We start from the raw sequence: 16,501 nt of genomic DNA, 5'->3' as shown, positions 1-16,501 counted from the left end.
TTAATGTCGAATTGTTATATAAACAGATCTTAAGATCAACACAGTGGCTAACACTGCTGCCTCACACAGCCAGGGACTCAAGTTTGATTCCCGCTGTCTGTGTGGAGTCTGCACGTTTTCTCAGTGTCTGCATGGGTTTCCTCAGGTGCTCCGGTTTCCTCCCACAGTCTGAAAGACATGCTGGTTAGATGCATTGGCCATGCTAAATTCTCCCTCAGTGTACCCGAACAGCATGTGTTCCTGAACAGTGTGTGGCAACAAGGAGATTTTTGCAGTAACATCATTACAGTGTTAATGTAAACCTGCTTGTGACACTAATAAATAAACTTTAATTACAGGCAATTTTTCTAAGAAAGATTCTGACATCAATTGGACCATATTTCATTTGGGTGGGTATTTTCGAGATTGGTAAATGTTTTATAATCCCTAGTACAAAATATTTTGCCTCCTTTCAAAAGTATGTCTGGCAATTTGTGTAGATGACAACACATCTGAAAGCATACATATGGAATGGGCATTTTACCCCACAAGCCAGGAAGACTCAAACAAAACTAATGACCACGAATGAACTAACAGTGCATTCTGTTTACATCAAAAGGCTAAAAAATGTAAAGCAGCTCAACAACAAAGCTCACTCCTGGAATTTCCTGACAGTTCAGTCAGTAAGTACACCATCTGGTGTAGCACTGAATCATTCAGACTAAGAAAGATGTGCATTTGTTCCCCAAGCTGTGCTGAGTTAACAGATCTCAACAGGACAGCAATGTTAGCATTACAATCTGGCTCAGAATCTCCAGTAAATATCCATGTATATGGGTATCTAGTAGGCCCATCAGCCAATACAGTCTACAAAGGGCAGCACAATGGCTAGAACTGCTGTGTCACAGCGCCAGGGACCCAGGTTCAATTCCTGGGTTGGGAATCACTGTCTGTGCCGAATCTGCACATTCTCCCTGTGTCTGCGTGGATTTCCTCTGGGTACTCTGGTTTTTACAATCTGAAGGACATCTGGTTAGGTGCACTGGCCATGCTAAATTCTCCCTCAACGTATCCGAACAGGCACCGGAGTGTGACGATTACGATATTTTCACAGTAACTTCATTGCAGTGTTAATGTAAGGCAACTTGCCACAATAACAAACTTTTAAAAATTTAAAACTTTGAATGGTCACAGTCAACATTCACACAAGAAAAATGATAATCAGGATGACGCACAGGAGTTGCCAATATTTGAATTTGCACACCAGCAAATGTCACTGATTTGATAATGCAGAAAATTAAATATGGTGACAGCAACACAGATTTATTACTTCAAGAAAACAGCTGGAAATCTATTCTGATAATGTGGCAAAATGAAAAAAGAGCAAGTAAATTTAGTAACCTCAGAAAGGTGAATGCCTGTGATCTAAATGGTCAGCGATTCATACACGCATCATTGTACTGTCATATTATTATGCCTCCTCAGCTCTTACCTCTCCCTGCATGTTCAAGACAACATTCACAGTTGCTAGTAGAGTTCCAAATGATGGAGCAACGTCAGAATCAAATGCTGGAGTAGTAAAGCTCAGGACAAAGAGCATATCGTATTCAGCCAGGTCCAGGGACTGTGGAAATAAAATAAACACATGGAGAACAGCGGAAAGGAGAAGTGGGATGCCTGTTGACTTCCTTCTATACGCTTTTAAGGCAACCGGGTCCTGTCACACAGTAGGTGAGATTCCAGCAATATGATTTTTGTTAGCCTATAAAGTGCTCACCCAGGGGTGCTCCATCTGGTAGGTGAGCCAGTGAGATTGAGTGAATTCAAATCATAATACACAATGGACATACACACACAGCCTGCCACTAACAATGAACTTGCATTTCCTGACCAGGTTTTAGGGAAATGTAAGGAAAGCTTATTTGGATTTCCGTCTTCCTACACTGCTCTAATGGTGTCAAACAAGCAACAAAAATCACATGGGGTCCGAGTCTCGGCAAACAACTGTGTTAAATTGCCATAAGAATGGCTCCTGATTCAGCATAGCCATGAGGTTAGTGAAATCGCATTGATTTAAATACAGTGCAACACTGAAGCTTTCCTTAGTTTGGACTGAGCACAATACGTGATTTTAACACAGAACACAGAAACTGGCATAGTAATCACCATGTCAAAAGGAACAAGGTCACTTCTTCAGCTTTGTGATGCATGCATTCTTACTTTAGTTTCAAAAAGATAGAGGTATTTCACTGGAACAACAGAGGTTGTGGAGCAACCTAATAGAAGTCTACAAGATTATGACAGGCATGGACAGAGAGCATGTCAGAAGCTTTTTCTCGGGGATGGGGGGGGGGGGGCATTATGAAGGGGCAAGGGGCAAAGTTTAAAGGAGACGTACAAGGCAGGTTTTTTTTTTACACAGAGGGTGGTGGATGCCTGGAACTCGCTGCAGGGGGAGGAGTGGGGGGGGGAAAGAGAGAGAGAGAGGTAGTAGAGGCGGATACGATAGTGACTTTCAAGGGGCATCTTGACAAAATACATGAATAGGATGGGAAGAGAGGGATATGGTCCCCAGAAGGGCAGGGGGTTTTACTTCAGTAGGTCAGCATGGTCGGTGCAGGCTTGGAGGGCCAAAGGGCTGTTTCTGTGCTGTAATTTTCTTTGTCAAAGGCAGAAAATTGCAGGGTGGACATCAAGAAGTGCAGCCGTCATTTGGGAAAAGTATTTTTGCATTAGCATCTCCAAGCCTCTGAAGCAAAAATTTCAGTTGCTAACCTGGTCGAAGACCCAGCTTTCAGTTTTGCTGTTTACAATGGGAACCTCATTAACCATGTGCATCTAAACAATACACTTGCATATTTAAAAGCAGTCTTGCTGTGTTGGTTTGATATTAAGAATAAACAGGTAATAAGTCTTTACCTGGTCCAGCAGTATCTGGGAGAGGTCAGGGGTAAAGTGTCGAATAGCTGCCAATGTCTTACTCAGAATCCGGAGCAGACTAGACTGGACTTTCAGCAATGCACGCTGCTCCATCTCCTCCTTTTCTGTGTTTTGTTGTTTAGTTGGTTTTGATTGTCTTGGAAGAATTGCAGGAGGAATAGTGTCACCATTCTTCACCTACAGGAGGCAACCATACTTGATGAACTTACTGTACATTTTCTCCTATCAGATCTGTCGCAGTTATGTATAAGAAATATAGATATCGAGAGTCGATTTTTTGTCACCAGATTTAATTCAATCTCCAAATCACTGTTGCAAGGTAAAATTTAAACTTTGTCTTTTTATAAAACAAGGACAAAGACCGGTAAAACAATCTGGCAAGGAGGCAGCTAAAATGTGGACGCATTCCAAATAGTAAACAGGAAAGAGAGAGTCAATTCAGAAAATTACTTCAAACAAAACTTTATGCATTTTCACACTTTCAAAATGCTATTGACTAGAAATAAAGCAGTTATCTTTCACCTGCCTAGTGGGCCACTGAAATGCAGGTCTTCATCATGTTAAGCAAGCCAGTTTTAATGAACAAATATTAGTTAAATATTCACCTGTAAAACCCAGGAGAAATTCTCATAAGAACATAAGAAATAGGAGCAGGAGTAGGCCATCTAGCCCTTCGAGCCTGCCCCACCATTCAATAAGATCATGGCTGATCTGAAGTGGATCAGTTCCACTTTTCCCGCTTTCTCCCCATAACCCTTAATTCCCTTGTCTGTCAAAAACCTATCTACCCGTGACTTAAATATATTTAGCGAAGTAGCCTCCACCACTTCAATGGGCAGAGAATTCCAGAGATTCACCACCCTTTGACTGAAGAAGTTCCTCCTCAACTCTGATCTCAACTGCCCCCCCGCTTATCTTGAGGCTGTGCCCTCTAGTCCTGCTATCGTTTGTAAGCGGGAAGAATCTCTCTACCTCTATCCTATCCAGCCCCTTCATTATCTTATACGTCTCTATAAGATCCTCCCTCAGCCTTCTAAACTCCAATGAGTACAGACCCAGTCTAGTTCGTCTCTCTTCATAGTCCAACCCCCTCATCTCAATGAGTGGCCTTGCATGACCTTATTTACTTAACAATTGCCCAAATTGAAACTACTCCAACTCATTTTTATACAACCATTGTCAGCCCTTTATCATGGCAACTTACTTATGGGTGACTTGATTTAAAAACATCTGCTGCAGATGTAACATTTATTCCTCCTTTTCAACTTCCTTCCTCCGAGCTACAGGGACAAATCAAAGGACTGCTTTTTCTATTTTGGTCAGCTGTTTCTAAACCATTGGGAAAAGGTTAATGAGCAGTTTGCCAGCGGAATGGTTATGTCATTTCATTCACAAAACTCATTGTTCAAAATTCAAGTTCCTGTACTCATTGGCGTTTAGAAGAAAGATTACCTTATTTAGACATACAGGACTCTTGGGGCAGGAGGGTTTTGACAGGGCAGATGTTGAGAAGCTGTTTCCCCTTGTGGGAAAGTCTAGCACCAGAAAGCATATTCTCAGATAAAGGCGTTGCCCATTTAAGACAGAAATGAGGAATTTCTTCTCAGTGGATAATGAATCTATGGAATTCAGAAGGCTGTAGAGGCTGGGTCATTAAGTTTGTTCAAGGCTAAGATAGGCAGATTTTTAACCAGTACTGGAATCAAGGGTCATGGGGATAAGGCAAGAAAGTGGAGTTGACGATATCAGATTAGTCATGATCTCATTGAGTCTGCTTTGCTATTCAATGGGCCAAATGGCCTACTTCTGCTCCTACATGTTATATGTCTAGACAAACCCATTACTCAAAGGGCACAAATTATCAAATGTCATATGACAGGCAGAAGGATTTAATTTTTTTTTAAATTCCACCTCTCTTAAATACAATTAACCACATGCCTTTTGAAAAGCTTATTTGTTATTTCATATAATCATAGTCAAAATGCAACTAAAGGACACTGTCTACTGACCTGCAGGTAGTGCTGAAGCACTTTGGGGTTGTGAAGCAGAAAAGTGCATGTCTGGCATAGGTAACACAGGTTCACCTGAAATACACAGAAGATGTGGTTAACTACAAAGATAAGGAACACTTACCCCACAAATCAAAATGATCCTAGGCTAGGGATTAGGATAAAAAAGCTCAGATACTTGTCCCTGGTTACTTTTGATGAATCAGTACAACTGAAGCAGTACAAAGAGAGAATTTCCGTTTTCAATTATTGGAAGTAGTGATCACATGTTCAAGATTCCACCTTGTCTGAACAAAAGCCTACCTGCACATCTCGAAGGAGCTGCGGCAGGTGAAAACGCCACTCTCCAATGAAGTTGGAGAGTTGAAGAATGAACCCAACTGTGTGATCAACTTCATCCAAGCAAGCCAGGCTCTGCACCTTCCGAACTGCATCCAAGCACTATGTAAGAATGATTGAAAATAATGACAGGTGTTTTGATACAGCTAACAAAATCAATGTGGTGTTTAACAAATCCATCCCTTCATCATTTAAAAATGAGCTAAAACCATCAAAAACTACAATTCAGTGTTTGCTTCAGGCAAGACTGTTTCTTTCAAGACTGGATCTTTCAAAGATATATATTTCACACCAGTTCAAGATTAATAGTCAGAAAGCAGCCAGCGGTGAGGCAACATAGCTGTTCCACTGGGACCATGATATTCTTCTGCAAAGTGCACCATCTAGTGGCCTGGAAGACATTCATCATACACCTCATCTGAACATTGGCAAGTGGATAATACGAACATGGAGAAAGGAGTTAAAACAATACAGCCAATAAGATCATAGCTGAAGTTTAATTCCAACTTCACTTTCCCACTCCATCCCCTGGATTTCACTTACTGCTAAAAACATATCAATCACAGTCTCAAAAATACTGAAATATTCAGCACCCACAATATCTGAGCAAAGGAATTTCTTCGCAACCATACGGTCACCTTTTAACCTTGCAACTATGACCCTACTAAACTTTAGAACAAAGAACATAGAACACTACAGCACAAACAGGCCCTTCGGCCCACAAGTTGTGCCGATCATATCCCTACCTACCAGGCCTACCTATAACACTCAATCCCATTAAATCCCATGTACTCATCCAGAAGTCTCTTAAAAGACCCCAACGAGTTCGCCGCCTCCACCACCACCGATGGCAGCCGATTCCACTCACTCACCACCCTAAGTGAAAAACTTACCCCTGACATCTCCTCTGTACCTACTCCCCAGCACCTTAAACCTGTGTCCTCTCGTAGCAACCATTTCAGCCCTGGTAAATAGCCTCCGAGAATCCACCCGATCTATACCTCTCAACATCTTATAAACCTCTAACAGGTCACCTCTCATCCTTCGTCTCTCCAGGGAGAAAAGACCTAGCTCCCTCCACCTATCCTCATAAGGCATGCCACCCAATCCAGGCAACATCCTTGTAAATGTCCTCTGCGCCCTTTCAACAGCTTCCTACCTTCTTGTAGTGAGGCGACCAGAACTGCACACAGTACTCCCAAGTGGGGTCTGACGAGGGTCTTATAAAGTTGCAGCATTATCTCCCAACTCCTAAGCTCAATCCCTTGATTAATAAACTTTACTACCATGAGAAGCAGCCTCTCAGCGTCTACCCTGTCAAGGTCTCAAAGAATATATATTCAAATGAGATCTCATTCTTTTAAACTTCAGAGGATACAGGCTGCTGATATTCGAGATCTCTTCACAGGAAAATTTTTCCCATCCCAGGAATCAATCTAATGAATGCTTGTTGCAAACCCTCTAAGGCAAGTATATCCTTTCTTAATTGACTAACTAGCAGTTAAGGATGGTGATATCAATAGTTAAAATACCAGAGCACAGATTCTTAATTGGCATTTATGCTGTGGCGTCAACAAAACTACCTGAATGAAAAGAGACAGAATCACCAAACGTTTCATAATCTGCGTGTTTCAGACATTCAGCTGAAGCAGTTTTGGGTCTCCAACGAAAAGGTTGTTGCCCCCATAAAATGTGTCCCACTTCAAAATTATGCTAAACAGTACTGTTAACAACAAATGTAAAACTACCGATGACAGAAAGATGTTAGGCAAAGAATTTTAAGCTTCAAATAAATTCTTCAAATTTAGCATTGTTTAGTTTAAAAAGCATTTTTTTTAATGCCCCCACCTGCAGTATCCGCTCCTGATGGACCCCAACAAAGTCTAAGGCTTCTGAAAGGAAGTTGTAGCGCAGGGATTTTAGAAGTCTTTCCATTAGTGACATGGTGAGCCTATAAACACCTGGCCACGAGGGGGCGTCCAGAGACTTGCGTGAGGATCCCAAGGTCTGAATTATAGAAAAGATGATAAAAGCAGTAGAGACGTTAACTGTAATCACTGGTTTAGATTTGAGTTTTCTGTACATTTTCAGGTCATTTCAAATAATTAAAAGACACGTTTTTTTAAAATGTTATCAGGAAACGTTAAGAAGCTATCTTGCTTAGTTCAACTATAGCGCCATAGACATTAAGTGGGCCTGTGGTACATCAATAAACACGTCACATATGATACTGTATTCAAGATAACATCTATATGTAACATTGAGTTGCACAATGTATTAAGAATTTAAAAGCTTGTGGCTGTGCATGTTTCAGCACCTAAATATCTGGCTGAAAAGTACAGGTTCGGAATATAGTTGAACAGCTAATTAGAATTAAAAGATTGCTTCAATTTAACATCACAAAGACATCAATCATATCACTTATGGGAAAGGAAGATATTGCACTTAAATTGTGGGTCAACCCAGAGCACCTGAACTGTAGCGATTCAAGGTGGCAGCTCACCACCAACTTCTTAAGTGCAACTAGGGATGGGCAGCAAATGCTAGCCAGCATAACTGAATAGGCCAAACAGGATTACTAAATTAACATTAAAACTGTTAAATAGAACACTATCTGGAAATGAATTGGAATTAATTTCTATACGATTACAGCACGTTACATTAAAAGATAGCAGGAATAGAATCAATAAGAGTATAATTTTGGGGTTTACCAAGAATATTATGGATAGAAACATTGCTTTGTGGAAGTTATAAAAATGAGAAAATTTCAGCCTAAATTGCTCCAATCGCAAAGGACATTAATCTAATCTCCATAATTTAATCCCAATTGTTGCTCTCCACAAACATTCTCCCCAAATTTCCAGCATAACAAGAATCATTATCATATATGAAATATTTGCTCTTTTTTTGTGTATACTTACTCATAACACCACTTTGCTGACACTCCAGCAACTTCAAGTTAACATCTTACCTGGTCTACCAAGGTGACTCTATGTGAAGTGATTTATTTTGATAGGGAGAATGCAGAGACGCAATATAAAAAAGAAAAGAATTCTAAGGGAGTGCGGCAGCAGAGGAACCCAAATGTATATGTGCATAAATCATTAAAGGTGGCAGGACAGGTGAAGAGTTTCTTAAATTCATTCATAGGGTATGGGCATTGCTGGCTAGGCCAACATTTACTGCCCACCCTTAACTGTCCTCGAGTGGTGGTGAACTGCCGTTGTCCATACGGTGTAGGTACATCAAGAGTGCTGTGAGGGGGTTCCAAGGTTTTGTCAATGATGAAATGGCAATATTGTTCGAAGTTACAATGATGTGGCTTGAAGGGGAACATGTAGGACGAGGTGTTCCCATGCACCTGCTGCCCTTGCCCTTCTATGTGGTAGAGATCATTGAGTTGGAACATGCTGTTCAATAAGCCTTAGTGAGTTGCTGCAGTGGATCATGTAGATAAGAAAACAGTCATCCTGGATTTTATTTCTATAGAGGCACAAGAGTACAAAAGCAAGAACTTATGTTCACACTGTATAAACATTGGTTCAACTTTAACTAGAGTACAACAGTTCTGGGCACCACATCAGTTATGTAGATTGTAGAAGTTGGGACTGTTCTTCTTGAACAGCAAGTTTAGACAGAGGCATTCAAAAATGGGGGGACTGGACAGATTTGATAGCAAGAAACTATCCCCATTGGTGGAAGGATCAAGAACAAGAGGGCACAAGTGTAAAGTCACTGGCTAAAGAAGCAATGGCATCATGAAGAAAAATCCTTTCATGCAGTGAGTGGTTAGGATCTGGAATGCACTGCCTGAATGTGTGGCGCAGTTAAGTTCAATCGAAGTATTCAAGAGATAACTTAGTTATCTGTGAAGGAAGCAGGGCTATGTGAAGAAAACTGGCTAGTGGCACTATATGAACTATTTTTTCAGTAAGCTAGCAAAGACACAATGAGCTGAATGGCCTTTTTCTATAATCTAACCATTCGATGATTCCAGACCCTCAAAATTGGATATAATTTAAAAAGCTAGGATTTAATTGAAAGCCTATCTTAATGAGATATTATGTAAATTATTAACCCTACATTAAAACATACTTTGACTTCCATGAAACAGCTCACATTATTCTGTGAAATACATTTCAGTCCTGGTTACCTGGGTAGTTCCATTGGTGCTCAGCTGGTAAACACTTAGTAGTGGCAGACAAATGCTTGGTAGTACACCAGCTCCTGCTACTATAGCTGCCCCCTGAAAATACAAAGTGAGAGATAAATGAGCAATTAACAAAATAATTTTGTCAAAATACACAAGAAAATCTGAGGTCATCCTCTGTTTGGATCATGGCTTCAAGGGAGTTTGAATGGGCAAATTCAGATAGAATATGTGAATAAGTTTGAAGTTATCCACTTCACTAGAAAAGAACAAAGGCAGATCATTGCTTAAATGGAGAGAGGTTGGAAGTGTTGATATCCAAAGGGACCTAAGTGCCCTTGTTCACAAGTCACTAAAAGCTATCATGCAAGTGCAGCAAACAGTAAGGAAGGCAAACGGTATGTTGGCCTTCATTGTAAGGGGATTTGATATCTTGCTGTAATTGTATAGAGTCTTGATGAGGCCCCATCTGGAGTAGTGCCTGCAGTTTTGGTCTTATCTAAGGAAGGAGGTACTTGCCTAGACAGAGTAAAACAGAGGTTCACCAGACTAATCCCTAGGACAATGGAATTGTCTTATGAGGAGAGGCTGAAGAAACTGAACCTGTGTTTTCTAGAGTTTCAAAGAATGAGGGGTGAATTCATTGAAATTTCCAAAATTCTTATAGGGCATAGCAGAGTAGAAATGAACTCTCCCTGTCTGAGGATCTAGGACCAGGGTCACAGTCTCGGAATAAGGGACAAGCTATTTAAGGCTGAGATGAGGAGGGATTCTTCAGCTGGACGGATATGGAAGCTCAGTCATTAAGCAGTTCAAGGCAGAATACTTATGACAGCAAGGGACATGGGGATAGTGTGAAAAATTGATTTAAGAGGTAGCTGATCAGACCATGATCTGTTGGAATAATGGAAGGCACTCGATGGACAGAAAGATCTGCTCCCGCTCCTATTTCTTATGTTCTTATCCAAGACTCAGCTGACCATGTGCAGAGTCCTGTTCTCTTAACACCTCTGCGCTTGCCAGCCTAAGTTGACTCCCAGCCCAGCAATGAAATGATTTTAAAATTTTTGTTTGCAAATCCCTCTATGACCTCAGTCCTTGCTTTCTCTACAACCCATCAAGATATCCATGCTCTTAATTCTGGCCCCTGGAACATCACCAATTTTAACAGCTCCACCTCGGATAGCCCCATCTTTATTATTGAGGCCCCAAGCTCCGAAATACTCTTGCTACACCACTCTGCCTGAATTTGTTCCTTTAAGGGGCTCCTTAAAACCTACATTGGTCGTTGATCAATGTAGCCTAATATCCAATTATGTAGTTCAATGTGATATTTTGTTTTTAATGCTCCTATATACCGCTTTGAGATGTTTTATTCTTTTCAAGGTACCATATAAACCTAAGTTATTGCTATCCTACAGCACTTATAACAGACATAGTTTATACAGACCTACTATGAGGAGATTTGAAAAAAACAGAAATGAATTCAGAGTTCACTGCCTTTTAAATCTGTAATATTTTCCTTCGATTCAAGTATTTAGAAAATAAACATACATCTTATGTTTGCTATCTATTAAATGGAATCTCCTGGCACTGGCACAGGCACAAAGAATTCCTATAGAGGTGAGGTATTCTTTTTAATTGCATAGTCTTACAAAATGCTGCAAGTTTCCTTTATACTGTTTGATGTTTCATCCTAATTTTATATTAAAAACAGAGAAAAAGTAAACTTACTGAAATCAAAGCCACTGCCGATACTGACAAGAGGAGTTAGCATATAATGATATCCTAACAATATCAGCATTGTTGATCCTAGTAAGAATTTAATTAATATTTGGCAAAGTGACATGCAGATTACAATTGTTCAAGGATTCAGCAAATAATGTAGAATGTGGTACAATATAGTAGTTTCACAGTTTAGTAACTAACCAGTGGCTTAGATGCATGGAATGACAATTTCAAATTCATATGTGAAAGATCATCTACACATTCAAGCCAGAAGCCTCAGTACATGATTTGTCTTACACATTTAAAGAATACTAAAATTATATCTGCCATATACTCAATTTTGTTGCTGCTCAGTTTATACTTTCTTCATATTGCTTGGGTGCAAGTATAAATAAGATCAATAGGATTTGATAGTGGACCACACATATGGCAAAATCTAAGTTGAATGCAAATAAGTTTTTGGGTGTGTTTGTTTCTCTTGAATTAATGACGTTTGGTGTAATTGCCCTTCCTTTTTCTTCCCTCCACTTCTGTTGGACTACACAGAAATAAGAATGGCCCAATTATTCCCAAGCAAGAGAGAGGGGAGCCTGGGATCATTTGGTTGCCCACCTTTAATTCAGTGTATTGCAATAGGGGCTACTACTTTCAAAAACATTTTATTTGGCGTGAGGTGCTTCGGGATGTCTGGCAAAGGGCCCTAAATGTGCAGATCTGTTGTGTGTTTAATTTCCATTACACTTCTAGAAAGGAAAACCTAGTCTGATAGATATAAAAGCAAAATACTACAAATGCAGAAATCTGAAATAAAACAGAAAATATTGAAAAACTTTTAGCAAGTTAGGCAGCAAAACAGTTAACGTTTCAAGCTAATGGCCTTCAAAATCTGTTCTGACAAAAGGCCACTGTTGTAATTTTAAAATCTGTGATGCTTTCAACCAGTTTACTTATTCCAATGTTTTACCCCGGTGCCCTTATTTGCAAGATGGACAAAGGACAAACACAACTAAAGGTTCAACAAGTTTATTAACAATAACACTACTTAACCACGGTGACCCAGATAGGACTCCTTGTTTTAATAAACTGCTAATCACCTTGGCCACTTCCCCTTTGGCTTGTTTAGGGAAGCCGTACTGTCTTTGGGGTTTAGGGTCAGGACCTTCTATGATTACCTCCCCTGTCATTCGGCCGCAGTCATGCTTGTGACTGGCGAATGCTTGTGTGTGTTTTGCTATTATACCCTGTGCTTCAGGGTCTTCTGTCATTTCTGTGGGCCTGATCCACAATTCTCCAAAAGTAGAGACAACACCACCAAAATGAAATGCTGTTTCTCTCCCTCCAGATGTCTCCTGACCTGCCAAACATTTCCAGCATTTTCTGTTTGAATGAACCCTAACAGATATCCACAAAAACATTAAGGGATACTACTTACCTGCTGAGTTCTGGACAGCACCAAAAGCAAGTGCAGAGATGCTTCTGCAAAATGTAGATTTTGTTTGACTCGAAGACTTAGCTCCAGGGTGCTAAGCATGGCAGGAAGGAACGGAACTTTCCGAGTGACCAAAAATAAGTGGTCGCCACACTCATCCATTTCGTAAAGTTCTTTGGCCAGATGCAGAGCCAGCACACATACCTGGAGAAAAGAGGATGCATTTATGGTTTCTGGGTTATAGTTCAATCACCTAGATATATATATATATATATATAGACAACTGTTTTCTCCCCTTACCCCATCTTTCTGGTCCTTGTGCTGTAACCGTGGTGCGCAATCAGTCTCCATACTATCCTTGTCATCACATAAAGCAGCATCTCCAGTTGTCAGTGCATGACGTGTTTGGTCAAACAGAACAATCGCCTCATTATGTATGGTCTCACACACAGTCAGGAGCATTTGGGAATACTGGGAGATGTCAGAAACTAAAAGGTGGATTAAAAAATTATGAACTCTGCACTGATAGTGGCAAGTTAATTACAAGGTAGTGAGGTAATTAAATTTATAAAGTGTCATAAATCAGAAGTGTCAGAAGTTCAGACAATTTAAATTGTATAACATAATTTTATACACAATTGCATGCAACATAAAATTTGTTCCCAGCACACCCACATGACATGTCTGCCATACTTGATGTAAATTTCACATTTCTTCAACTACCAATCTGTTCAACACACCCTCGCCTCCACTTTCAATGCCCACATCAAATTAAAATCATTTCTCTCTCACACACTCACCCTGGCCCTTATCTCCATTCCCTTTAATCCAAGAGTCACAGGCTTGAACATATTTAGTGGACAACTAGCCATCCAATGTCTGATCTGGTTGGAGCACTTAAAGCACCATCAGGTCATGGTTTCATTTGTGAAAATGGCTAATTTTTCCAGGATCATGCTGGAATGTTACGGTAAATCACCCCCCACCACACTCATTCCTTTTTCTTATTGCAAGACACCTTCTCAGGTCTGTCTTGTCTCTTCTGCCTCACCTTCATCAAGCACAAGGAACCGATAGATTTCTCTGTCACTAAGATTGAGGCCTCCCAATCAGACAGCTCTCCCATTTCCCTCCCTTCCCCGATCCACCAGGTTGAACTTCCACCAAGGCTTCCTACTGCCCTAGACCTAGATTTTATCCCATTTTCCCTCATGCCCTCTCCAAGCTCTTTTTGCCCATAAGACTCACTCCTGGTCTTACAACAACTTTACCACCAGTCTACTGAACACCAAACTTCACCTCCTGGGTCCCATGTCAGCTATTATTGATAGTGGCTCTCTCTCCTGAGGTTCTGTCCCTACCACACCCCCCCCAACTCCTTTCTTGACAGAAGCCAGAAGGTGGTTGTAGACAATTGTTTTTCATACTGTAGGCCTGTGACCAGCGGTGTGCCTCAGGGATCAGTGCTGGGTCCACTGTTATTTGTCATTTATATTAATGATTTGGATCAGAATATAAGAGGCATGATTAATACGTTTGTAGATCACACCAAGATTGGTGGCATAGTGGACAATGAAGAAAGTTATCTCCAATTGCAACAGGATCTTGATCAATTGGGCCAGTGGGCTGACGAGTTTAATTTAGATAAATGCAAGGTGATGCATTTTGATAGATTGAACCAGGACAGGACTTACTCAGCTAATGGAAGGGCATAGGGGAGAGTTACAGAACAAAGAGATCTAGGGGTACATATTCTTAGCTCCTTGAAAGTGGAGTCACAGGTGGACAAGTGGTGAAGAAGGCATTCAGCATGCTTGGTTTCATCGGTCAGAACATTGAATAAAGGAGTTGGAATGTCTTCTTGAAGTTGTACAAGACATTGGCAAGGCCACACTTGGAATACTGTGTGCAATTCTGGTCACCCTATTACAGAGAGGATATTATTAAACTAGAAAGAGTGCAGGAAAGATTTACTAGGATGCTATTGGGACTTGATGGATTGAGTTATAAGGACAGGCTGAATAGACTGGGAATTTTTCCTCTGGAGTATAGAAGGCTGAGGGATGATCTTATAAAGGTCTATAAAATAATGAGGGACACAGTTCAGCTAGATATCTTTTCCCAAAGGTAGGAGAGTCTAAAACTAGAGGGCATAGGTTTAAGGTGAGAGGGGAGAAATACAAAAGTGTCCAGAGGGACAATCTTTTCATACATAGGGTGGTGAGTGTCTGGAACAAGCTGCCAGAGGTAGTAGTAGAGGCGGGTACAATTTTGTCTTTTAAAATGTATTTAGATAGTTACATGGGTACAATGGGTATAGAGGGATATAGGGGCCAAATGCAGGCAATTGGGATTAATTAGGGGCTTTAAAAAAAAGGGTGACATGGACAAGTTGGGCCAAAGAACCTGTGTCTATGCTGTAAACCTCTATGACTCATCACCTCTCACTTCAATGTGGCAAATGGAACCCACCATTCTTGCAATCTACTGCCCATTTCTAACCTTCCTTTCCGCTGCAAAGTCTTCAAATAGACTGTCCAAATTGTGTGCCCATGCTTCCTCAAAGACTGAGTCAGAATCCCTCCAATCAGGTTTCTGACTGTCACCCCACAGCAACAAAATGGCTAAGTCACAAACGGCATCTTATGTGACAGTGACAAACAAACTATCCCTCCTCCTCTGCAACATTTGACACAATTGGTGACAGCATCCTCTGTCCAGGGGGAAGAGATTATACTTATCCGGTTCTATTCTTATCTAACCATTGCCACAGACTCAACTGAAACAGTTTCTCTTATTGCTCCTGCAATATTGTCTACGGTGCACCCCCCCCCCCCAATAAATAATTAGGTTTCCTTAAGACAGTTTCTTGATTGCTACACAAGCAAATTACTGTAGTTGCTGAAAATCTATAATTAAAACAGAAAATGTTGGAAATGTTCAGCAGGTCTGCACTGTGGAGAGAAAAACAGAGATCATGTTTCTGGATTGGTAAGCTTTCATGAAAAGTTCAGATGCAAGGTCACAGGCCTGGAACATTAATTCTGTTTTTTTCTCCACAGATGCTGCCAGGTATAATAGGGCATTCTTAGCATTTTCTGGTTTTGTTTCAGAATTCCAGCACTTCCAATATTTTGCTTTCATTATTTAATTCATGAATTCTTTTATTTGGAAATTTGGCATGTCAGCTACGACTCTCACCAACAAAGAATTCCTTCTGTTGCATCGCACTTGGTATGACTCCTGCGCTGCTCAAGATTGCAAGAAACTACAAAACATCATGAATGTAGCCCAATCCATCACGCAAACCAGCCTCCCGTCCATTGACTCTGTCCACATTTCCTGCTGTCTCGGAAAAGCAGCCAACATAATTAAGGACCACACGCAACCCGGACATTCTCTCTTCCATCAGGAAGAAAATACAAAAGTCTGAGGTCACGTACCAACCCACTCAAGAATAGCTTCTTCCCTGCTGCTGTCAGACTTTTGAATGGACCTACCTCACACTAAGCTGATCTTTCTCTACACCCTAGCTATGACACCACATTCTGCAATCTCTCCTTCCCTTCTCTATGAATGGCATGCTTTATCTGTACAGCACGCAAGAAACAAAACTTTTCACTGTATGCTAATACATGTGACAATAATAAATCAAATGTAAGCATTCCAATTCAATAAATCAATTACAATTTAAAAAAAAATTGTGTTGCTGGAGAAGCTGTCATAATTCGATGCCGAAGTTAACAATCTATTTAACAGCAGTGTGAATGGTTGAGATACTACCAGGAATGGGTGTCTCGGGGCAGAAGTTCAGTACGTGGGCGAATGGTCTGACTTGGGTATCATCAGTTTCTAGGGTGTGGAGTGTGTTCCAGTAGAGGCAACAGGATTATAAGTATAAGCATTGATATTCGCCAGAATAAAGGT

The 16,501-nt window shown here is 40.7% G+C and overlaps 2 protein-coding genes across 4 annotated transcripts in view; one reads left to right on the top strand and one right to left on the bottom strand.

Moving 5' to 3' along the window:
- Positions 1-16,501, bottom strand: part of nup188 (nucleoporin 188) — a 97,838-nt gene that overhangs the window by 15,714 nt on the left and 65,623 nt on the right. For all 3 annotated transcript variants that reach the window (XR_013889452.1, XR_013889451.1, XM_080211944.1), the window contains exons 35-42: positions 12,875-13,062; positions 12,578-12,778; positions 9,421-9,513; positions 7,116-7,274; positions 5,232-5,369; positions 4,929-5,003; positions 2,899-3,096; positions 1,472-1,603 (exon numbers count right to left, since the gene is read on the bottom strand). Coding sequence is in view for 1 of the 3 variants with exons in the window: in XM_080211944.1 (XP_080068070.1) it covers positions 1,472-1,603; positions 2,899-3,096; positions 4,929-5,003; positions 5,232-5,369; positions 7,116-7,274; positions 9,421-9,513; positions 12,578-12,778; positions 12,875-13,062 (1,184 nt within the window). In the remaining 2 variants the exon portion in view is untranslated. The remainder of the gene's footprint in view (positions 1-1,471; positions 1,604-2,898; positions 3,097-4,928; positions 5,004-5,231; positions 5,370-7,115; positions 7,275-9,420; positions 9,514-12,577; positions 12,779-12,874; positions 13,063-16,501) is intronic.
- LOC145358184 (kynurenine--oxoglutarate transaminase 1-like) overlaps positions 16,496-16,501 on the top strand; it is a 247,401-nt gene continuing 247,395 nt past the window's right edge. The window contains exon 1 of the mRNA XM_080211959.1: positions 16,496-16,499. The gene's annotated coding sequence lies outside the window, so the exon portion shown is untranslated. The remainder of the gene's footprint in view (positions 16,500-16,501) is intronic.

The sequence above is a fragment of the Carcharhinus amblyrhynchos genome, chromosome 25, assembly GCF_965287045.1.
Source record: "Carcharhinus amblyrhynchos chromosome 25, sCarAmb.v2.hapA, whole genome shotgun sequence".
In the NCBI taxonomy this organism is placed as follows: domain Eukaryota; kingdom Metazoa; phylum Chordata; class Chondrichthyes; order Carcharhiniformes; family Carcharhinidae; genus Carcharhinus; species Carcharhinus amblyrhynchos.
Note: the sequence above shows the minus strand (reverse complement) of the source record. Positions and strands in the feature narration are given on the sequence as shown.